This window comes from Leucopleurus acutus, assembly GCF_964270905.1.
Source record: "Leucopleurus acutus genome assembly, chromosome: 4".
Lineage (NCBI taxonomy): Eukaryota > Metazoa > Chordata > Mammalia > Artiodactyla > Delphinidae > Leucopleurus > Leucopleurus acutus.
In genome coordinates this window covers 28037935-28056878 of record NC_139146.1, presented here as the reverse complement: position 1 = coordinate 28056878, position 18944 = coordinate 28037935, and the positions used below count along the sequence as shown (strand labels likewise).

At 36.9% G+C, this 18944-nt stretch overlaps 1 protein-coding gene across 2 annotated transcripts in view; it reads left to right on the top strand.

Moving 5' to 3' along the window:
- The first annotated feature begins 2517 nt into the window (after positions 1-2517).
- Positions 2518-18944, top strand: part of AP1AR (adaptor related protein complex 1 associated regulatory protein) — a 31175-nt gene continuing 14748 nt past the window's right edge. For both annotated transcript variants that reach the window (XM_082838271.1, XM_082838270.1), the window contains exons 1-5: positions 2518-2902; positions 13075-13123; positions 13617-13643; positions 16234-16259; positions 18581-18677. In XM_082838271.1, the coding sequence (XP_082694397.1) occupies positions 2820-2902; positions 13075-13123; positions 13617-13643; positions 16234-16259; positions 18581-18677 (282 nt within the window). In that variant the 5' untranslated portion in view covers positions 2518-2819. The remainder of the gene's footprint in view (positions 2903-13074; positions 13124-13616; positions 13644-16233; positions 16260-18580; positions 18678-18944) is intronic.

Sequence of the window (18944 nt, the reverse complement as noted above, 5' to 3'; positions counted from 1 at the left end):
TATTGTGTTATGGTGAGATTGAGGGCTCCGAAGACAAACACTCCTAGCTGGTAGGGGATGAGGTCTCCCTGTAAGTCGGTGGATATTCTAACTTTCAATCATCCTGGAAAGAGGCAGATCATGGGACAGATAAGGCCTGAGAGTTTGAGAACTCATTCCCACGTAGGCCACACTTGCTTAGAGCCTGATCTCAAGTAGTAATGTGGGGTATGCCTGAATGCATGCCTAAGAAGTGCAATTTTGAAAAAGCTAACTTTTTTCATGGGATGCCAAGGATGTAGCTACAAACGAACGAATAACTTGTTGATGAAAATCTCCTTTGGTCTGTGGATAATAATAACAGCTAATACTTATATTACATTTATGGTATTACAGATAATTACAGCATAATATACAGAGTACACGATTGGAATTATATGTGTAATTATATTATTCTAAGCACTTACTTTTATATTACTAAGCATTTGATTAAATGCTTAATCATTTATACTGACAACAATCCCATAAGGTAAATTTCATTATTATCTCCATGTTGTAGTGGTCATATCTAGTATCCTGTGTAAATTTGGTAATTCAAACAATGCTCCAATGAATTAAAAGGATGAATCTACATTGATAAACTCAGTGGACGAGTGTGGCAATGAGGAGCACAGAATTCTCCCCCTAACCCCCAAAACAGCACGATGGTAGCAACCAATCTCAAAAGAACAAAAAGTGATTAATAGTCAATACAGAGGGAGTTCTGAGCGAAGAGAGATTCCAATTTGGAACCAGATAATCCAAAAGACAGTTCAAGGTATAGACTGCATCCTGATGGACTCCAGAACATCTATAAGAAAAACTCTTGCTTTGACTTCAGGATAAACTACGAGACAGAAAGGAACTTTGAAAGGGATGGGGAAGACAGAGAAAGGTCCTATTACCTGGAAGGTGGGCACATGGGGTCTCTCTAGAAGGCTGACATTAAGTGCCCATCATTGTAAATAATCTATTTGTGTCTCTTACTGGTTACCTTAATATTCTGCCTTGGCAACTGCCATATAAATGAATTCTTTAGCTGTGATACACTTGTCAATTTTGTCTTTACTGATTTCATACCCATGCCCAAATGTAGGGTTGAGAAAGTGATACTGTATCCATTCAGTATAATTTCCTGCAGACTCATTTAAGGTGTGTGTATCAATAATATGTTCCTTTTTGTTGCTGACTAGTATTCCATAGAATGGAAATTCCATTGGAATAGAAATTCCAACTGGAATAGAAATTCCAGTTGCTTTAAACATGTAGAGTTAAATTTTAAAGACTATTTCACAAATATATTTGCTTGATTTCAGGGGCTGAAACGGGAAAAGAAAATACAGTCACTATTCAGGAAGTCATTCAGTCATTCTGCCAACATTCACTGATGGCAGACTATTGGGCCAAATATATCCCTATACACTTGATTCCGAAAAAAGACTAAGACCAAAATAAAATCAAAATTAGTGAAGTAGCAGGGCTAAGGTTGAAACCCACGTCGGAATAGAATTCAGGAAGCAAGAAAATGAGTAGGTCAAAGAATATGTTATCATTAATAACAATTTTCTAAAATGTAAAAATATTCCTAAAAATTGGCATGTCTGGTTAGTTAGTAATTAAAACATCCTATCCACTAGACCAGGCGTTTACTAAGCCATGACTTACACCCGATTTTAAGGCCAACCACAGAAAAAAAACTAGTTTTAAAGGAGCACTTGAGGAGGGTGCCGCAAACCAAGTTGCATCAGAGTAGCTGTCTCTTCCCACCTACTACTGTTCTGGGAAGCACGCTTGGACTGGCAAGGCTGGTGTCCCTGAAAAACCTTAGCCCTCTAACATATTTCCTCTGGACCCCAACCGCTCCTCCGAAATTATCTGACGGTTCGATTCGAAACAGAACAAATAAGGCCAGTAGGGCACTGTTTATAAACTTCCCTACAATGTTGACAGTATGGAGACTGAAACGCAAACTAGATACGAGAGAGAAAAAATTCTTAGTGCTTCAAAACAACCACAGTCAGTTCCCTGACTCTATTTGCCACTTATGGTGTAATATAAACAAAACCTAAGCACACACCTCACAGAGAAGTGCCCCTTTCACACCTGATGACTCCTGGCCCGGGGCTCTAGATAAGCCGCTCACAAGGCTTTGGTACAAAGTTCGAAAACTGAGCCTTGATAGTGTGACACCGGAGACGCTCGGGACCCAAAAGCGGGAAACTGCAAGGAAAAAAGATTTCCTAGTCAGGTCAATATCCAACAAAACAAACACCCACACCCAAGAATTGAGATGCGTACCCAAGAGCTGGCGGAAGTGACGTAAGGCCAGTCGCCGGAGGGGGCGGGGCAGCCGAGGGAACGGCCTATTGGGGCCCAGGAAAGCCTGGGGGTGTGGCGGAGACAGTGGCCCGGCGCCGGCCTGGGCGCGCCGGGGGCGGGGCCTGGGCGCGCGACTCGCGGGGACTGGCCTCTTTCGGCGCCAGGAGGCGGTCACTGGCTCTGAGCTTGGGGATCTGAGGCGAGCGAGGGGCCATGAGGACAACGAGGGAGTCTAGAGCCCGCTGCCCGGCCCTCCTCCCTCGCACAGCGGCGACTCGGCGGCCGCTGGAGTAACCGCTGCCTTTGTTCCGAGCGCCTGTCCCTCCCGTCGCCCTAGCCTCTCACTCCGCCGCGCTCCGGCCGGCCCGCCCTCGGTCCCCGAACCCCCATTCGGCTCGTGCCGCGCGGATGCGGCTGACGGGCCTGGGTTTGGGCTTTGAGCTGGAGGAGGAGGAGAAGCGGCGGCACCTGGGCGGCATGCAATGGGGAACTGCTGCTGGACGCAGTGCCTCGGCCTCCTCCGCAAGGAAGCTGGGCGGCTGCAGCGAGTAGGCGGAGGCGGAGGGTAAGCCCCCGGGGGGAGGGGCCCGGCACTCGCTGGCTCCTCCTATTCGGGCCCTGGCGGGGAACCCCTTTCACTTCCCCAATGGCTTAGAGGAGGCTGGGAGCCCCGGTACCCTCACAGCTGAACAGGCGTCGAGCGGGTTGTCGTAGTGGAGGCCCTGGGAAAGAGGTAGAGAAGGGGGCGGGGTGTCGCTCTTGCCTCCTCCGAGCGAGATTCTCGCTGGGCGCGCTATCACGCGGGGCAAGAGTGACGGGAGGCATCATCATCTCTAGGAAGCACGGGGCACCCTCACACGAATGGTCAGTAGAACAGGATCCACGGCGACCCGAGCACTCCCTACGTTGGGCTTGGTTTATTGCTAAAGCTGGTAGTAGCTATGTGTTTGATTCTCTCTTTGGCTCTGACAGAGCAGGTGGAGAATCTCTTCCAAAAAGTTGATGTCTCTGAGAGATTTTTTAGTAGAAGTCATTTGGATGCTGGAGTGAAATAAGGTTTCAGACATTGAGCACTTCTTTGATACTTGCGAATTGCTGGGTTTCTACTGGGCATTCGGATTCTTAATGTTAATAACAAGAGGAGCAGTGTGTAGCTTTTTCATATTAATTTTTTGGAATTTCGAGGGGAATGCCATACCCTGATTGCTACCCACAAGCTCCGTAACACTAGGGAAATCACAGTCCTTCTGAAGTTCTCTTGATTAAATCTGGGATATGCCTAGGTTTTTCTACCCACACCATCCATAGAATAGTAGAATTTTGTAATTATTCCATTTTTGTGTTTTTTATTTCATAAGGTAGTGAAAAACTTAAATTCCTTGGAAATTGGCTTTGTTGTTGTTGTTAAATATTTCCCAGGAATTCAAACTTAGAATTGAAAATCTGAACCACACCACTTTATGTAAGGAATAAGACATTAATTTTGCACTTTCTGGAACAGATTGCTAAGTTTTCACCATCTGTCCCATTTAACCAACATCATTAGGTAATAAGATGTTCAACATACACATACTGAAAACAAATGATTTATCATTTGGATCTTTTGGCGATGTAGATATTATATGAGTCACTCATTCATTCATCAGGCACTGTGTGACCTCTGATGCAGAGTAGTTAGGGTTTTACACTAAGTGTCCCTTGAATGGAAAAGTAAGGACTTGAAGACTTTGTGCCTAGTTTTAGTATTTTGGTTTTCCTGACTTAAGGGTTATTACTGTTACAGGAGAACATGGCAACTCTTTTATCTTGTCAGCAAAAGTCATCTAAGTTACTTCTAATTTTTATTCGTAGATACTCATAATAGTCAAGCTGCTTAAATAGGCTTGCCTAAGGACTAGGTGCCACAGAATCTTTGGCTTTGTTAATATTTTTATTTGTTCATTTGTAGTTGTGTTGTAGAATAACTAAAAATAGGATCTTATACTCAAATTAGGTAAGCAAAAATCATTTATATTTCACTTTGGAGTACATTGTTTGGTGTCTGGGATTTTGGGGTTTTGTTCTTTCATGGTGATTTTACAAACTGAAAATGTTTTCCTTAGAGTATAGCATTAAAATTACAGGTTTTACTCCCTGAGCACATGAACTTGACAGCATAGGGAAGGGTGAGGGGAAAATCAGTGAATCATTGTGAGTGTTAATTGTCTGTAGATGTGTCATAAAAGCATAATAGCTGGATCTGTACTCTTCTGGCTGTGGGCAAAACTTGAACAAACAAGTTCTATTGTGGCAGTGAGAGTCTGTGGGTTGTGGACACTGTCATCTAAAACAATATAATAATGATATCCATCCTTTTGTTTTAATCCATAAATGTAGGTTTGAACAGTCAGTTACTTGAATCTTCTGATTAACTTATTGTTTTATATTCATTTTAGGAGCTTCTAATAAACATGCAGAGAGGAAGGTGGTTATAGTTCATTGTTGTTTACAGAATAAGGTTAAACTTTACCTCTCATGTTAGTAGTTGCTTTTTTTTAATCACCTGGTAGTTCTGATTTTCTTTCAGTTATAGGTCTAGGTACTTAACTAGTAGTTCATCTAAGGCCAAAAAGTTGAGGAGCAATCTGAAAAACTTGATTTATATTTTGTCAACCGTAGGTGGAAGAATCCTGGGCTTTCTTAGGCTGATTTAAGCTGGGCCTCACAAGGGTACGTTATAATCCAGGGCCTGATTTCTTAGCCTTGTAGATTTCCCAGGGGTAGCTCAGAGTCAGATCACTCACTTTTCACTATCCAATTTCAAAACCAGAATTACCTATTTTTAAATTTATAACATATTAGAGAATTCTGGTATTTTATATTCTAGAATATGTAGACTAGTCAGAATATCAATATCAGTGTTAAGGTATGTCAGAAACCTTGCTACTAATAAAGTTATTTGATGGTTAAAGCAGAGGGAGTTAAATATCTTCAAGGAATAACATTTAGACATCCTAATGAGTCATCCTTTTTCACTCCAGGGAGTTTTGCCTACCACACATTCTAGAGGCCTCCATCTGCTGGTCAGCTCTCCTTTTTTTTGGGTAGTACGAGAAATCTTTTGTATAGACACTTATCGTGTTCTTAATTTTTTCTTTCTCAAACTGAAGGTCCAATTAAGTTTTGTTGTGTTGTATTTTAATTCCTATTTCTATCTTACCATATAATTGCACGTAGTGGTTCCAGTTAAGATGTACTGTAGGTTTATATGAAAGTATGCTCATGTTTTATATCTCTCTTGATATTTAACATTTGTTGGCCTTTTTGGCTGCAGCAGCAAAGTTGCCTTCAGACAATAATTTACAGTGATTTGGTGTTTTCTTTACTGGTAAAAAATGATTTTAATAATAGCTGCCAACATATGATTACTTCCTGTGTTCCAGGCACTGTTCCTAAGTATTTTACACTATCTCATTTATTCCTCACCACAATTCTGTGAGGAAGGTGAGTACTATTATATACACTGTAGGTTGAAAATTGAAGCTTAGAAAGTTTAACTTGCCTAAGATAGCAGAGCTGAGATTGCAGCCCAGGTCCCTCTGAACTGAGAGCCTTTACCCTTAACCACTAATATCTCATGGTTTTGTATTAAACATTATAAACATTTTATTAAACATAAATATTATAAACATTTAGTTGCTCTATCTCTCTGTGCATTATCTTGTACTTTGTCACTGGGAGCTCTTATGCATATATCTCCACAACTTGGCTCTTTATTCTGTGTGATAAGCTGTCTTCCTTTTCTTGAAACTATGCACTTGACCTCTGCAACATTGCTTTTATCTTTTTATTTTCCTGTTCCTGTCCTGGCTATATTTACTCTCTCTACCCATTAAATATGGAATTTTTCTCTGTCTTTATGTAGTTCCCTTAATTTCATCCACTCCTATGGTTTCAACCACCACCACTTCCAAATCTCATGTCTTCTGAACAGACTTCTTTTCAGAGGTTCAGCACTGTATTTTCAGTTGCCTATTGAAGAGATATACTTAGATGTACCAAAGCTCCTCAAATCAACTTATCTGAAGTATCTAATATTTAATATTTGTGTCCCATTAAATATCCGAAATAGTGCATTTCCTTTTCCCCTAGATTTTTTCTTCCTCTACTTCGTGTATTCCCTAATCAGGGATTAGGGACTCCCTTAACAGCTCTGTTCACAGTCTCTGTACTACCAACTTTATAGTCCTCACTAATCAGCTATTCAGTCTTTGCTTAATACATACTGAACCTGTTTCCTTCCTCTGTGCTTCTTCCTTAAACTTTGTCTTTCACATTGCTCTCCCTGTTGTATCTCTACACTTCATGCCATCTCCCCTTCCTGTCAGTAGAGTTAAGCTTTCTAAAAACCACACTGGATCATGCCATTCCCTTGCTTAACAATTTCCATCTGCGAACTATTTCCTACAGCTAAGTTGCTCAACCTTTTTTTCCTTCTGTGACAGATGATGAGTTGCATGGCATTCAAACATGCAACATAATGTCCATCTGAAAACTCAGGATTATATGCAGTTCTGCATTTGGGTAAAGAGTATGATCTCACTCTTTGTTCTCTCATTCAGAAAATCATGTCAGAATACAAATCAGAATAACATTAAAAGGAAAACAATGACTCTATTCTAATTTCAAAAAACTTAACTCATTCATAAACCTTAGTATTTTAACTTTTTTGATAAATGATAACCTTCCAATTCAGAGTAGTATGAAGTGCAGACTCCTGACAAGATAACTTAACCTTAATCTATTTTACCAGCCTAATTGCATTTTCTAATTATATTTTCCTTACAGCATAGCATTAAAATTGTAGATTTTACTCCTTGTGCACATAGCGTGGCAGCACAGGCGGGGGGAATTAGTGAAAGGAATCTCTGCCATTCTTTCACTTGGTACATCCCCAATGGCCTGTATACCAGTTGGACTATACCTGTTTCTGTTTTCCTAAATGAACTTGTAAAATCTAGAGAACAGTATTTTCTCCTTTTTTTTCCTCAAGATAATTCCCTAACTTTGGCATCACTCACATAGTTAAATATATATCTTACCAGTTTTATGTTGACTTACTTTTTAAAGAGACCGTATAGAGAATGAGAATTTTAAATATTTTATCATAATGTATATTGCTAAAGTATACTAATCAGTAGTTATTATTGAATGATTCAGTTTGGTTTTCTGCATGTTTGTCAGCTGTGAGAAATATACAAGCATAAGATATTTCTCTTGAAATCTCAGAAGTTAGGAAGGAAAACAGTAGCAGACTTAAATGGATATGAATTTCCTGAACATTCTGTGTTGTACCTTGAAGACTCCCCAGGGCTGTGTTCTGAATCTCACTCTGTTCTTCCTTAATATATTTTCCTTCCTTAATGTACTTTCCCTGGGTGATGGCAGGAAAACAGATGACCTTACCTACTACCTGCGTACTAATGAGCTCAGTCATCTCAGTCTGAGCCCTGAATATCTTAATTGCCTACTGAGTATTTCCCCTTGGGTATCAAACATAACCTCAGATTCGGTTTGTAAAGTTGAGCTCATCTTTCTTTCCTGCTCACAGTTCTTTACTCCTTTTCTTCATTTTTTTAAAGCCCCAACCATTTTTACTACTTTGTGTCCTACTTTGTGAGTAGTGAAATAATATACGGTTACCAAAGCCATGAACCTGCGAATCATAATAAACTCCTCCCTTTCACTCATCCTCTAAATCCGCGTTGTCAAGTTCTGAATGTCCCCTACCATTTTCTTCAGTGGTTTACCATACTTCTAGGATAAAGACTGAAATATTTAATGTAGCTTTCAAGACCTCACATTATCTATTCCTTGCCTTTTTTTTTTTTTCTGCCTCATTTGTGCCACACTCTTCCTTGAATCAGTTTCTTCCCTTTTTAGTTAGATAACTCCTACTCATCTTTTAGGTGCCAGCTCAAGGATTATTTCCCACAGAAGTCTTCCCAATCTGTTTCCTACCCTCAGGGGATGAGTTCTCACACCATGATGGAACCATCTTCCTTATCCTGTCAGCACTTCCTCAGGTTATAATTATATCTGAAATAGTGTCATTATTTGGTTAATGTCTGTCTTCCGCTCTCAGTGTAAAGGAACAAGTTCATGCCTATTTTGCTTACCATTGAATACACAGCTCCAAGTTATGTGCATAGTATGTAGTAGATGTTTAGTAAATACTTGTTGACAGAATTAATGTATGCAGTCTTGATCTTTTCATTCCCCTTTGCCTTTGGTAGCTGCTGCTCCCTGAAACATTCCTTTCCACTACTTGGGGGCCTGGCTAATTCCTTCTCCTTCAGCTGATTTTTGATGCTCTTCATCTGAACGTATCCCTTTCAGAGCATGGTAGTTGTTAATTTACCTGTGTGTCTACCCCATTAGACTGTAAACCTCCTGGGTACATGGGTCAATTTTTACTCACTTCTGTACTTTAAATATAAATACATAGCTATGACTGTCATTCAGTTATCCAGGGAAGTAAGAAAAATTAGAACATTCAAAATCATAGACACATAAATGGCAACAGTTTCTGAAAGAAGAAGGTGGTCAACAATTTCAGATGCTGCTCACAGACTGCAGAGGATGAACGAGAAAGAACTAAAAGACCTCTAAGATCCCTTCTAGTTGTTGGTCTCCTCTAAATCAGGCTCCTCTTAAAGGACAGTGACTCTTTTTGACATGTTTTCCATCTTCAACATGTTTAACAGGAGAATTTGTCTCTTCCAAGGAACACAATAAATGTTTTGAACGTCCAGTCTTCCTCAATTTGCCTTCATTAGGGCGGGGCTTATTTAACAGTAAATATTATTACTTTATTATTACCACCTATGTTGATGCTGTTCTACCTGGAAAATCTGTTGATGGATCATCCCTTGAGATCTGAATGCTTAAATCTTCACTGAAGTATTTGGTACTAATTGAAAAACAATGTGTCCATCATCTTCAATGTAATAGTTTTTGCCAGGCTTCTATTTGTAACCTTTCCAATTTTTGTCTAGAAAAGAAGAGTCTTGGGAAGCTTTTAATTTTTAATAGACTGTGGAACAGTTTACCATGGTTCTTCATTATTTTTTTATAATGTCAAACAGAAGATATAAGGAAAGACTATTATTTTAACAGATACTATACAGGAGAATATGAAGAAAAGGAACAATAACAATGTAGGATTTATGAGAATTTTTTAGTTATCTTTTACTTAAGTCACTTTGATATGAGTATTTGCCTGCTTTCCGTAATAACATGTAGAAGCATAAAAAACTGCATTTTCATTCTATTCTTGATGAGACTGATTTTATCCTTAATAAAAGATTGTCTTGATATCTGCCTTCACAACATTGACAAATAAATATATATGCAAGAATTGCCACTTTTGTACGTCTTTACTTTCAACCTTTTCCAAATACCTTTACATGCCACGATCATTCAGAGTATGATAGCCTATCTTTTCTACCTTTTTAATATCGTTTACATATTTGAGTCTACTTTCACATCGTCAGCGATAGTAGAATAGTTATATAGAAACTTACATTACTTAGAGACAGCTCTCAGGGGCATAAGGATTGTGTATAAAGGAATGTCCATGAATGGCTTTGGAGAGCAACTAACACACCATTGTAAAGCAATTATACTCCAATAAAAGATGTTAAAAAAAATTTTTAAAAGAAAACACAAAATATCAGGACAGTTTTTTTTTTTTTTTACAGTGGTGTGTTAGTTTCTGCCGTATAACAAAGTGAATCAGCTATACATATACACATATCCCCATATCTCCTCCCTCTTGTGTCTCCCTCCCACCCTCCCTATCCCACCCTCTAGGTGGTCACAAAGCACTGAGCTGATCTCCCGGTGCTATGCAGCTGCTTCCCACTAGCTATCAATTTTACATTTGGTAGTACATGTAAGTCCATGCCACTCTCTCACTTCTTCCCAGCTTACCATTCCGCTTCCTCATGTCCTCAAGTCCATTCTCTACGTCTGCATCTTTATTCCTGTCCGGACAGTTTATAATGGGAAATACTGAAAAAGTCACATTGGAAATGTGTTAGGCTTTTAAGAATCCAATAATACAGAAAGATTTTAGTTTCAGTTTCTTTCATTTACTGCTTAAGTAATGGAGAGCACTCTGAAATCTGAAAGGATACTTTCAAAAACTGGCTTTCTAATTACTTTTAAAATATGTATCACAAAGTTTCTCATCTTCTTTTCAGATAAACTCCAGGATAAAGCTCTTCTAATAAAAATGTTACCCGTGTTTGCCAAATTGCGTATTACTTTAATCTATCAATATAATCTTAGCATTTATGGTAGTAGGAGTCAGTATGTGCCCTTGGTGAGTAATAAGGTCTCAATCTAATCTGTCCTAAAAGGAAAGCTTAAATTTTCTTCCAAACTTATTTTGCTTTTTTGTTTTCTTTCCATTAAAATTTTTTTTGCTATTTTTTAATTTGCTCTTTTGCCATTCTATCTCTTAGACTCTTGTTTACTTATTAGACAGGACTTTGGTTATGGGGACAGAAACCCAAATCAAACTATCGTAGGCAAAAGGTAGAATTTCTTATAAGGATACTAAGTTTGTCAAGTACTAAGGAAACTATGGGCAGGGCAGGGATGCAACTGGTCCTTAGGAATGACTTCAACACTGTCAGAACACTCTTTCAATTGATTTCATTCCTCTTTGCAGGTTGTCAGAAGTATAACCCCTAGCAGCTCCCTAGAGCTCTCAGGAGGGTATATGTCTGCTCAGTTTCTGTATAACCCTGAACCAATCAAATGAAGTCTGGGGGATGGCTATGATCTAGGTTGGTCAGATAATCAGGGAGCCAGAGTCATGCAAGAGCATGATTGTCCTCACCATAGTTAGATATGAAGAGAGGGGACAGAAAAGATAGATTTACAACAGCCAACACCTTGGGCTTCTACTGAAGTTAGCTATATATCTGTGTAAAATTGGGACAGAACACAGTACTCTGCCGTCTAATGGAAGTGTAGTGCAACAGTTACTTCCCTTGGTTTGTATTGAGACAGTCTGAGCTTCAGGCTTTGCTTCAGCAGTGAAGTCACACTGATGGCTTATACTGGGATGCTTGGTATTAAACTTTATTTTACTATTCAGTTATATCATTCAGTAAGCCTGGAAGAGGAAATAGATTAATCAGAGACAAACTCTTCATTCAGGGAAGAGAGTGATGGTTGCTGAGGGAGAACGTATAGCACTTTATGAATGAATCCTAATGCCAGAACACAGTGCTACTGGAAGGCTCAACTCATTTCTGTTTTTATTTGAGAAATAGGGAAAATAAAAGAATGGGAGCACTAGATGCCTAGAGAATTGGGGTATTTTATTTATATTGGATATGTTCCATGAATTATTAGATCTATGGGATGACAATACCAAATGTTCCGTTTCTACCAATGATCTCTTAATGGGCAATAAAACTGCTTTGCATCTGTTAGCAAATAAAGATTGTACTGGAAAAATTGCTTTTTTTATTCTTTATGGTAATAAAAACTTAGTCATGATAATATACCATTCTCTTTTACTGAGCCCATCTGCCACTTCTGCACACATACACACATAATACAAAGCATTCTGACCTGTCCTAACCCCAGGATTCTTCCCATCTCTCAAAGGGGTGCTTTTTGTTCAAGAGTCCTGACACATTAGGAACCCACAGTGTGATTTTGGATCCCCATGGGAGGATGGGGGGGTCTTCTGTGTCATCAATTTAGGCAGCAATAACAGGATCCACATTATAAGTGAAAGTCTTAAAATTTCCTGGTACTTCCAGTAGTAAAGGAGCTTGAGGGGCTCTGTCCTGTACCAGCTTTCATACTATAGTAGTTAGAGGACATATAGTTAATAGAATGTGGTGATATCTTTGGAGCAGATATAACAAAGGAGATGCTTATTTGACTACATGTAAGTTTCACTAGTAGGAGCAGAAGATAATAACTAGAATTTTTAAATTTCAGCTTTATTGAGGTATAACTGACAAAATTGTAAGACATTTAAAGTATACATTGTGGTGATTTGATATATGTATACATTGTGAGGAGAAATTAAAATTAAAGTCAATATTTCACCCTAGTTGGAAAAATTAATGTAATGGATTATTTGGTAGATGTATATGTGATGTATATTGTTTTTCATTTTCTTTCTTTTATTTGTGCAGGCATGGGATGAGAATAAAAAGCACCTAAGCTTTATATAAACACATATCCCACCATCTAGAGATAACTATTCTTAGCATATTGGCCTATATCTTTTTTAGATTTTTGTTGTTTTGCAAATGTTTAACAAAATTGGGAACATGTTCTTATACATTATTTAACACAGCAGTACTTTAACAAGATATTTTTCTTGATACAGTAAAAATAATGAGATAAAATTTTAAATTTAATTGTATTCTGTTCTATGTAGTAAATATAGTAAATTAACTTATTATTACAGGTATAGTAAATATTAGGACCAATAGAAAAATATTGGTTGACTAAACACTTTTAAATCTACAACTAAGTTTAAAAATCTGGAGTGTTTATATTCTTATATAAGTTTAGTGGTCCCTTTTTGTAAATATAAGATACTATACATTGGAGAATTTAAAGTTGCTTTTGAGGAAATGTTTTTATGCCACTATATTAACTCAGTTTTAGGATTGATTGTAATTTTTAAAGTTGTTTTCCTGTTTTTCTTCCCAGATCCAAGTATTTTAGAACATGCTCAAGAGGTGAGCACTTAACTATAGAGGTAAGTAGAGTCGTAAATCTGATTGAATAAAACTACCTTCGGAAGGGCAGGAGAGACACTTTTTTTTAAGTAAGGGGAAGGCTCTGTACCTAAATTTAGTATGGACTCTTTTATATTTTAATATTAGATAGCTAGTGAATAGGAAGAGAATTGGAGTGGTGGGGGAAGCATGAATAGGGGAGAACAAGTTTGCAAAAGATTAAGATCCCATTCTTCTAGTAGAATTGTTATTTCTACTTAAGAAGTGGTGGGATTTTTTGTTTGTTTTTTCTTTTTTCTGCCCTATACAACTGAGCGAGAGGGTACACTTCTATCAATTATAGTGGCTTATAGTAGCCAGTGATTCTAGAGACAGATCATTGGTCTGCCCTAGTAGAGGTGTGGCAGAATCAAAACAGCAAGTTGATTTTGAGCAACTCTACCATATAATTTTTTGTGAGATATGTACCTTAGACAAATATTCATCCTAACACTCACTTTCTTGTTGTTTCAGTTTGAGAATCTAGTAGAAAGTGATGAAGTAAGTATTTTCACAGCAGTATAAAATTCATATTTGTTCTCATTAGTCATCTCATAAGTTCTGACAATTATTTTTTTAATTTTTATTATATTCTTTTATTTTAGAATTTTTACTTCTTAGTTGTTATTTTTACTTTTTAGTCCCTTATCGTTTCCTTCTTTTACTAATTTATATTAGCAAATTATTCAGAATTTTCTATTATTTAACATATGTAATAATATATATACTACATATATATTATAGTTTCATGCATCAGTTATATATTATATGTGTGTGTGTATATGTATACATATACATAAAACAGGTTTTTAAAGTATTCTGTAGAACTTGAGAAACTTTAAAAAAAGATATTTCTAACATCTTGCCATCTTACCTAAGGTAAAATTCCTCAGCAATCCAGAGTAGACCCATTGTTTGACCATAGTTTTTATAGATTTCTGAGGGTAGAATTTATACATGTTTGTTCTGCAATCACTTTCTGACTTTAGCCATTATCTTTTTTATAAGTTATTCTTTTTGTTGATTTTTGTATTTCACCTCATCTAAAAATCAATTTTAAGATGCATCCCAAGTACAGAAATGTTAAAATGAAAAAAAAAAAACATTTTAAAATTAGTGAAATATGGTATACATTTCTTATGCACTGGTATAGTTAGAAGAGTTTTAGTTTGTGTGTTACTTTCCAACTTTGCTAAACTAATTATATGAGTTGGTGTAAATTATTTAACCTGCCTTGGGCCTACTTTCCACATCTCTAAAGTATATTTGACTAGAAGAGCATTGCAAGTTTTTTTTTTCTTCATCATTTTTGTTTTCTAAGGAAAGAGAAAAATGTATTAAACCAAATTTAAATTATTCTGTAGCCCAGCATGTCCTAGAGTGTGTATAGAATACTAGTCTCAGAGTGTAAATTGGCATATTAAAGGTTCTGGGAAGAACTATTAGAAAAATTGTTAAAGAACTGTTAAAGAAAATTATTTAAACTTGTCCAATTTAGCATTTCCCAAATTAATTTGAGTATAAATCTGTTTTTAAAATAGTAATACATATTTATTATTATCTGGTAGAATATATTTGAGGACCTGTCTTAGCCTTTTGTTTCCCAGTAAAATTTCTCCCAAATATTTTAGTGTTTCATAGAATCTCGTTTCTTTCCCTTTTCAGAAGTAACATTAATTTTGTGTATTTTTTTAAACAAACACTTAACATATTTTTAAAGTTTCTGACAAGTACTAAATGTAAGATTTCTGTTAACCTTCAATATAGTTCATCCCCCCATCATACAGCTCTTTAAAAGAATGTGTGATTCCAAGTGTTTTCCTAAGGTGCGTTTTGTTTGGTTTGAGTTTGTTTGTTTGTTTGTTTTGCTAACCAGTCTTTTCCTCTCTCATGTCATAGTTAGTGTTTGGTTTAGTTGAACGTCACATCCTGCTTTGTAGTGCTTTTTCCTAAGTTAATTTGGACCATTTGAAATTTTATTTCTGCTGTTACTTAGTCATGTATTTTAATTGTGAGATGTGAATAGCACAAATGTGTAAGAAATGCATAAATCCAAATCAGTCTTGAAAGTAGTTACAGTTTGCTTTGGAGGAAAAAACTGTAGGTAATTTCAGAATCCCAGGAAAGAACAAAAGCAGTCTCGTTATCTGTGGTAGTTACATTCTATGAAGTTGCCGTGAATACTGAATTAGTGGATACTGGAACATTACTCCTAGGGGAAATAACAGAATTAGCTTCCTACAGGCTTCTGATCACAACATTTTCATCAACTGATCAATATATAACCTTGTTTTATGTTTCTGTTTGACACCTTATTTTAGTGTATATTATTGATTCATTAACTTTGAACTCACTAACAACAGCGCTAATAATTCATGCCTGAATGAAGCTTATCTAACACATGTATGTGTAGGCACATGTAGGCATGTCACACCTTCTTATGATTAGGAACAATAGACAGCACTTCAGCACTACACATGGGCGTCATTTTAAACAGCAAAATCAGGAACAAAAATGCAAAAAGTGACACTGCATAGGCTGCAAAGAGGGCACAGTAAGAGTGCTGAAACAGGAAGGCAGAGCATCATCTTCTACTTCAACTGGGAATGTGTATGTCAGGCAACCAGATTTTTTGCTGCTCTGTGTATGCCCATGAATGACCATAAGAGTGAGGGGAGCATCGGTTTTGATGTTGCAAATAAATTTTAACTCATTGGTGAATTTTCAAATCTGGAATCTGCGAATAATGAAGATCAATTGTAAATGATGAGAACATAGAGAATATGTTGTCTAGTACCATCTTGAACCCAGAAGGTCATTTGGTGTAGAGTAAATATTTGTTATAAAAAATTAAGAAATGTCCAACAATTGGTTGCTATATAATTAAGATAGATAATAAACTAAATTTTGCCTTTGAGAAATAGTAAAATGTTAAAGCTTTTTGTTTAAAACACTTTTAATAATGAAATTTATTACCAAGGTAAAATAGATAAGCAGAAAATATTTTGATTAAATAAAAATTTTATTGGCTTGCCTTAAATAGAATTCAGCTAGTGAAATTTGTATAATTGTTTAATTAATTCTTGCACAGGGGGAAAGCCCAGGAAGCAATCATAGGTAAGGCTTTTTTTTTTTTTTTTTTTTTTAATAAAACAAACGACTTCTATGTGAACTATAAGAAGCTCTCTAAAAATCCAGGCTCTGTCATTTGCTTGCTTTGAGGCATTGAACAGTTTACATTTCAGGACCTTGGTTTTCTCTTTCTATAAGATTGAGGCAATATCTCAAAAGGTTGTTTTGAACATTAAAGAATTTAATCTACATAAGTGCCTAAGTGCTTTCCTACTGAACGTAAGTCGTTATATATATTTTAGTTTTAAAAAGCTATTTAATATATTAATATTGATAAGTACATTTCTTTGAATTTGTAAAACTTTATCCCCCTTTTGCTTCCTTATGACATTCTAAAACTTGTTTTACTAATCATGTTTTTTACTTTATATAAGTAATACCTCAAAAAACAAACAAACAAAAAGCCCTAGGCAGAAGTTAGGGCTAAAGGAACAAAAGTAGGAGACATTACCTTATACATGGCTGGTTATAACCATGATAATTATCAAGACCTGAAGTTGGGGAAGGGGGAGGAAGTGGGGTGATTGGAGCATGGAGAGAGAGCAGTTGGTCTGAAGACTGAATAGGCAGACACTAGAAGAGGAGTCAGAAGATAGCCAAGAAGCAGTGGGCAAAAAGAACCAGGAGAGCATAGAAAGCCAAGGGAGGAGGTAGAGACAGACTGACAGATGGAATGGAGGGAATGGTCAGCACTGCCACATGAAACTGAAGAAATATTATAAGGACTTAAACTGTCTCATATTTGGCAACATAGAGGCCATTAATTACCTTTGTTAGAGTTAGTAGAGCGATGAAAGCAGATGCAGACTGTCATGAGTTGATGAGAGAATGGGAAGTAAGGACATAGAAGGGAAGAGAAACACAGTTGTTAGGAGCAAGGAGCTAGACTACTTGGGTTCAGATTCTAGCTTTGCCACATACTATATGACTTACTTGGACATAATCTGTCTTCATCTCATTTCCCTCATATGTATGATCTCTGTATCTACCTTACAGGGTTGTTTTGAGAATTAAAATTAGTCAATATATGTAAAGCACATAGAAAAGAACCTGACACATAGTAAGTGCTAGATGTGCTATCAATAAACTTTTAATTTCAGACATTTCGGCTGAAATGAGAAGGAGAGAGCGAGCAGTAGTTAGAGATAGATATAGGTCAAATGAAAGTTTTTCCTTCTTCCTTTCTTTCCTTCCTTTCTTCCAATCTTCACAAGGAAGAGAGGTGAAAACAGACAAAAAGAGTAGACTGAAGAAAAGAGGTACTAATTGATGGAGCAATGTCCCACAGAATTCTCTGGAGTGAAGGTGGTGTGGGGTAGCATCAGTGATGAATGAATCAAGTATAAGTGTGACAGGTGACCTTGAACAAATTAAGGAATACCACCTCTTTAGAGGAAGGAGGGAAGAGTAGGGAGGATAGACTTAGGTGAGAGGAGGACTGGCAAGAAGTTGAGGGATTTGATGGTTGGAGACATGCTCGTCATGTCTCAGAGTGGGGTGAAATTGACTTCTAAGAGAAAAGACTTTGAATGAAGAACTTAAGGAGTGTGTTTCTGAAGATTTTGAAGTAGTTAGCATAGGATGTGAGAGGGAGTTGGCCATGTATAAGTAAAGGGTTATTGCTAGGGGCAGAGGGCCAAACAGATGTAGGATTTTCTCTCACAGCTCTCAGCAGAAAGAGCTAATCATGGAAATGATCCAAGGTCAGAGAATGAGTAATCTGGGTGAATAAGGCATAATGACAGGTGTGCAGGAAGGCGAGTATGTGGGTAAGAAAGTACTTCAGATTTGCCACAGAGTCCACACTGGTTGTAAGTGAAGTAAAGCCAGAAGATGATCAGGATCGATAAACTGAGAGAAAAGGGAGGATCAAGGGCCTGGGGTGGTTAGAGGGATTGAGCAGGATAAATAGGGCAGTGGGTATGAGAGTTAGGAGTTCCAAAATGATATGAGGGCTGAGATCAGAGTATAGTATACTGAAGTTTATATTTTATGATGAACATTTTGGGATATAGTCAGATGGCTGAAGAGCCAAAGTAAAGGGAGTCCACATTTCTTTAAAGTTGATTTTAGGGCTAAAAAACGGTACTCTGATAGTATATCATCTTATATACCAAATTATAACAAGTATTAGAATGTATGATTTTTTACTCTAACAATTGAAATCATAGCATCAAATTGCTTTAATACATTTTTGACAGTAAAATTTCATAATTTCACTGATTTTATGAGTATTTTATTTAACTTGGACTCATCAGCACTTTTTTTTCCTTTTCTTTCTTTTTCTGCCTTATTTTTCTCTGTAGGCCTCTTACTGAGGAAGAAATTGTTGACCTAAGAGAAAAGCATTATGATTCTATTGTTGAAAAACAGAAAGATCTTGATATGAAAATCCAAAAAGAGGTAAATAGTCTTATGTTGCTTAAGTATATATTATCATAAAGTCTCTGTTTATATGGGAAAGATGTCATTAAATAATATATTGCATGTGAACCTAAATTTAGATACATAGAGGTGAAAATGAGTTAAAAGTTAAAAAATTATTCCAGCCTATAATAATTTGGTTTAGTTTGGCACAATTTATCAGAAATCATATGCTGCCAATAAGTGAAGAGAATACATTCTTCTGAAAATAATTTCTGAATTCACAAGTAGGGACTCTGGCAAGAT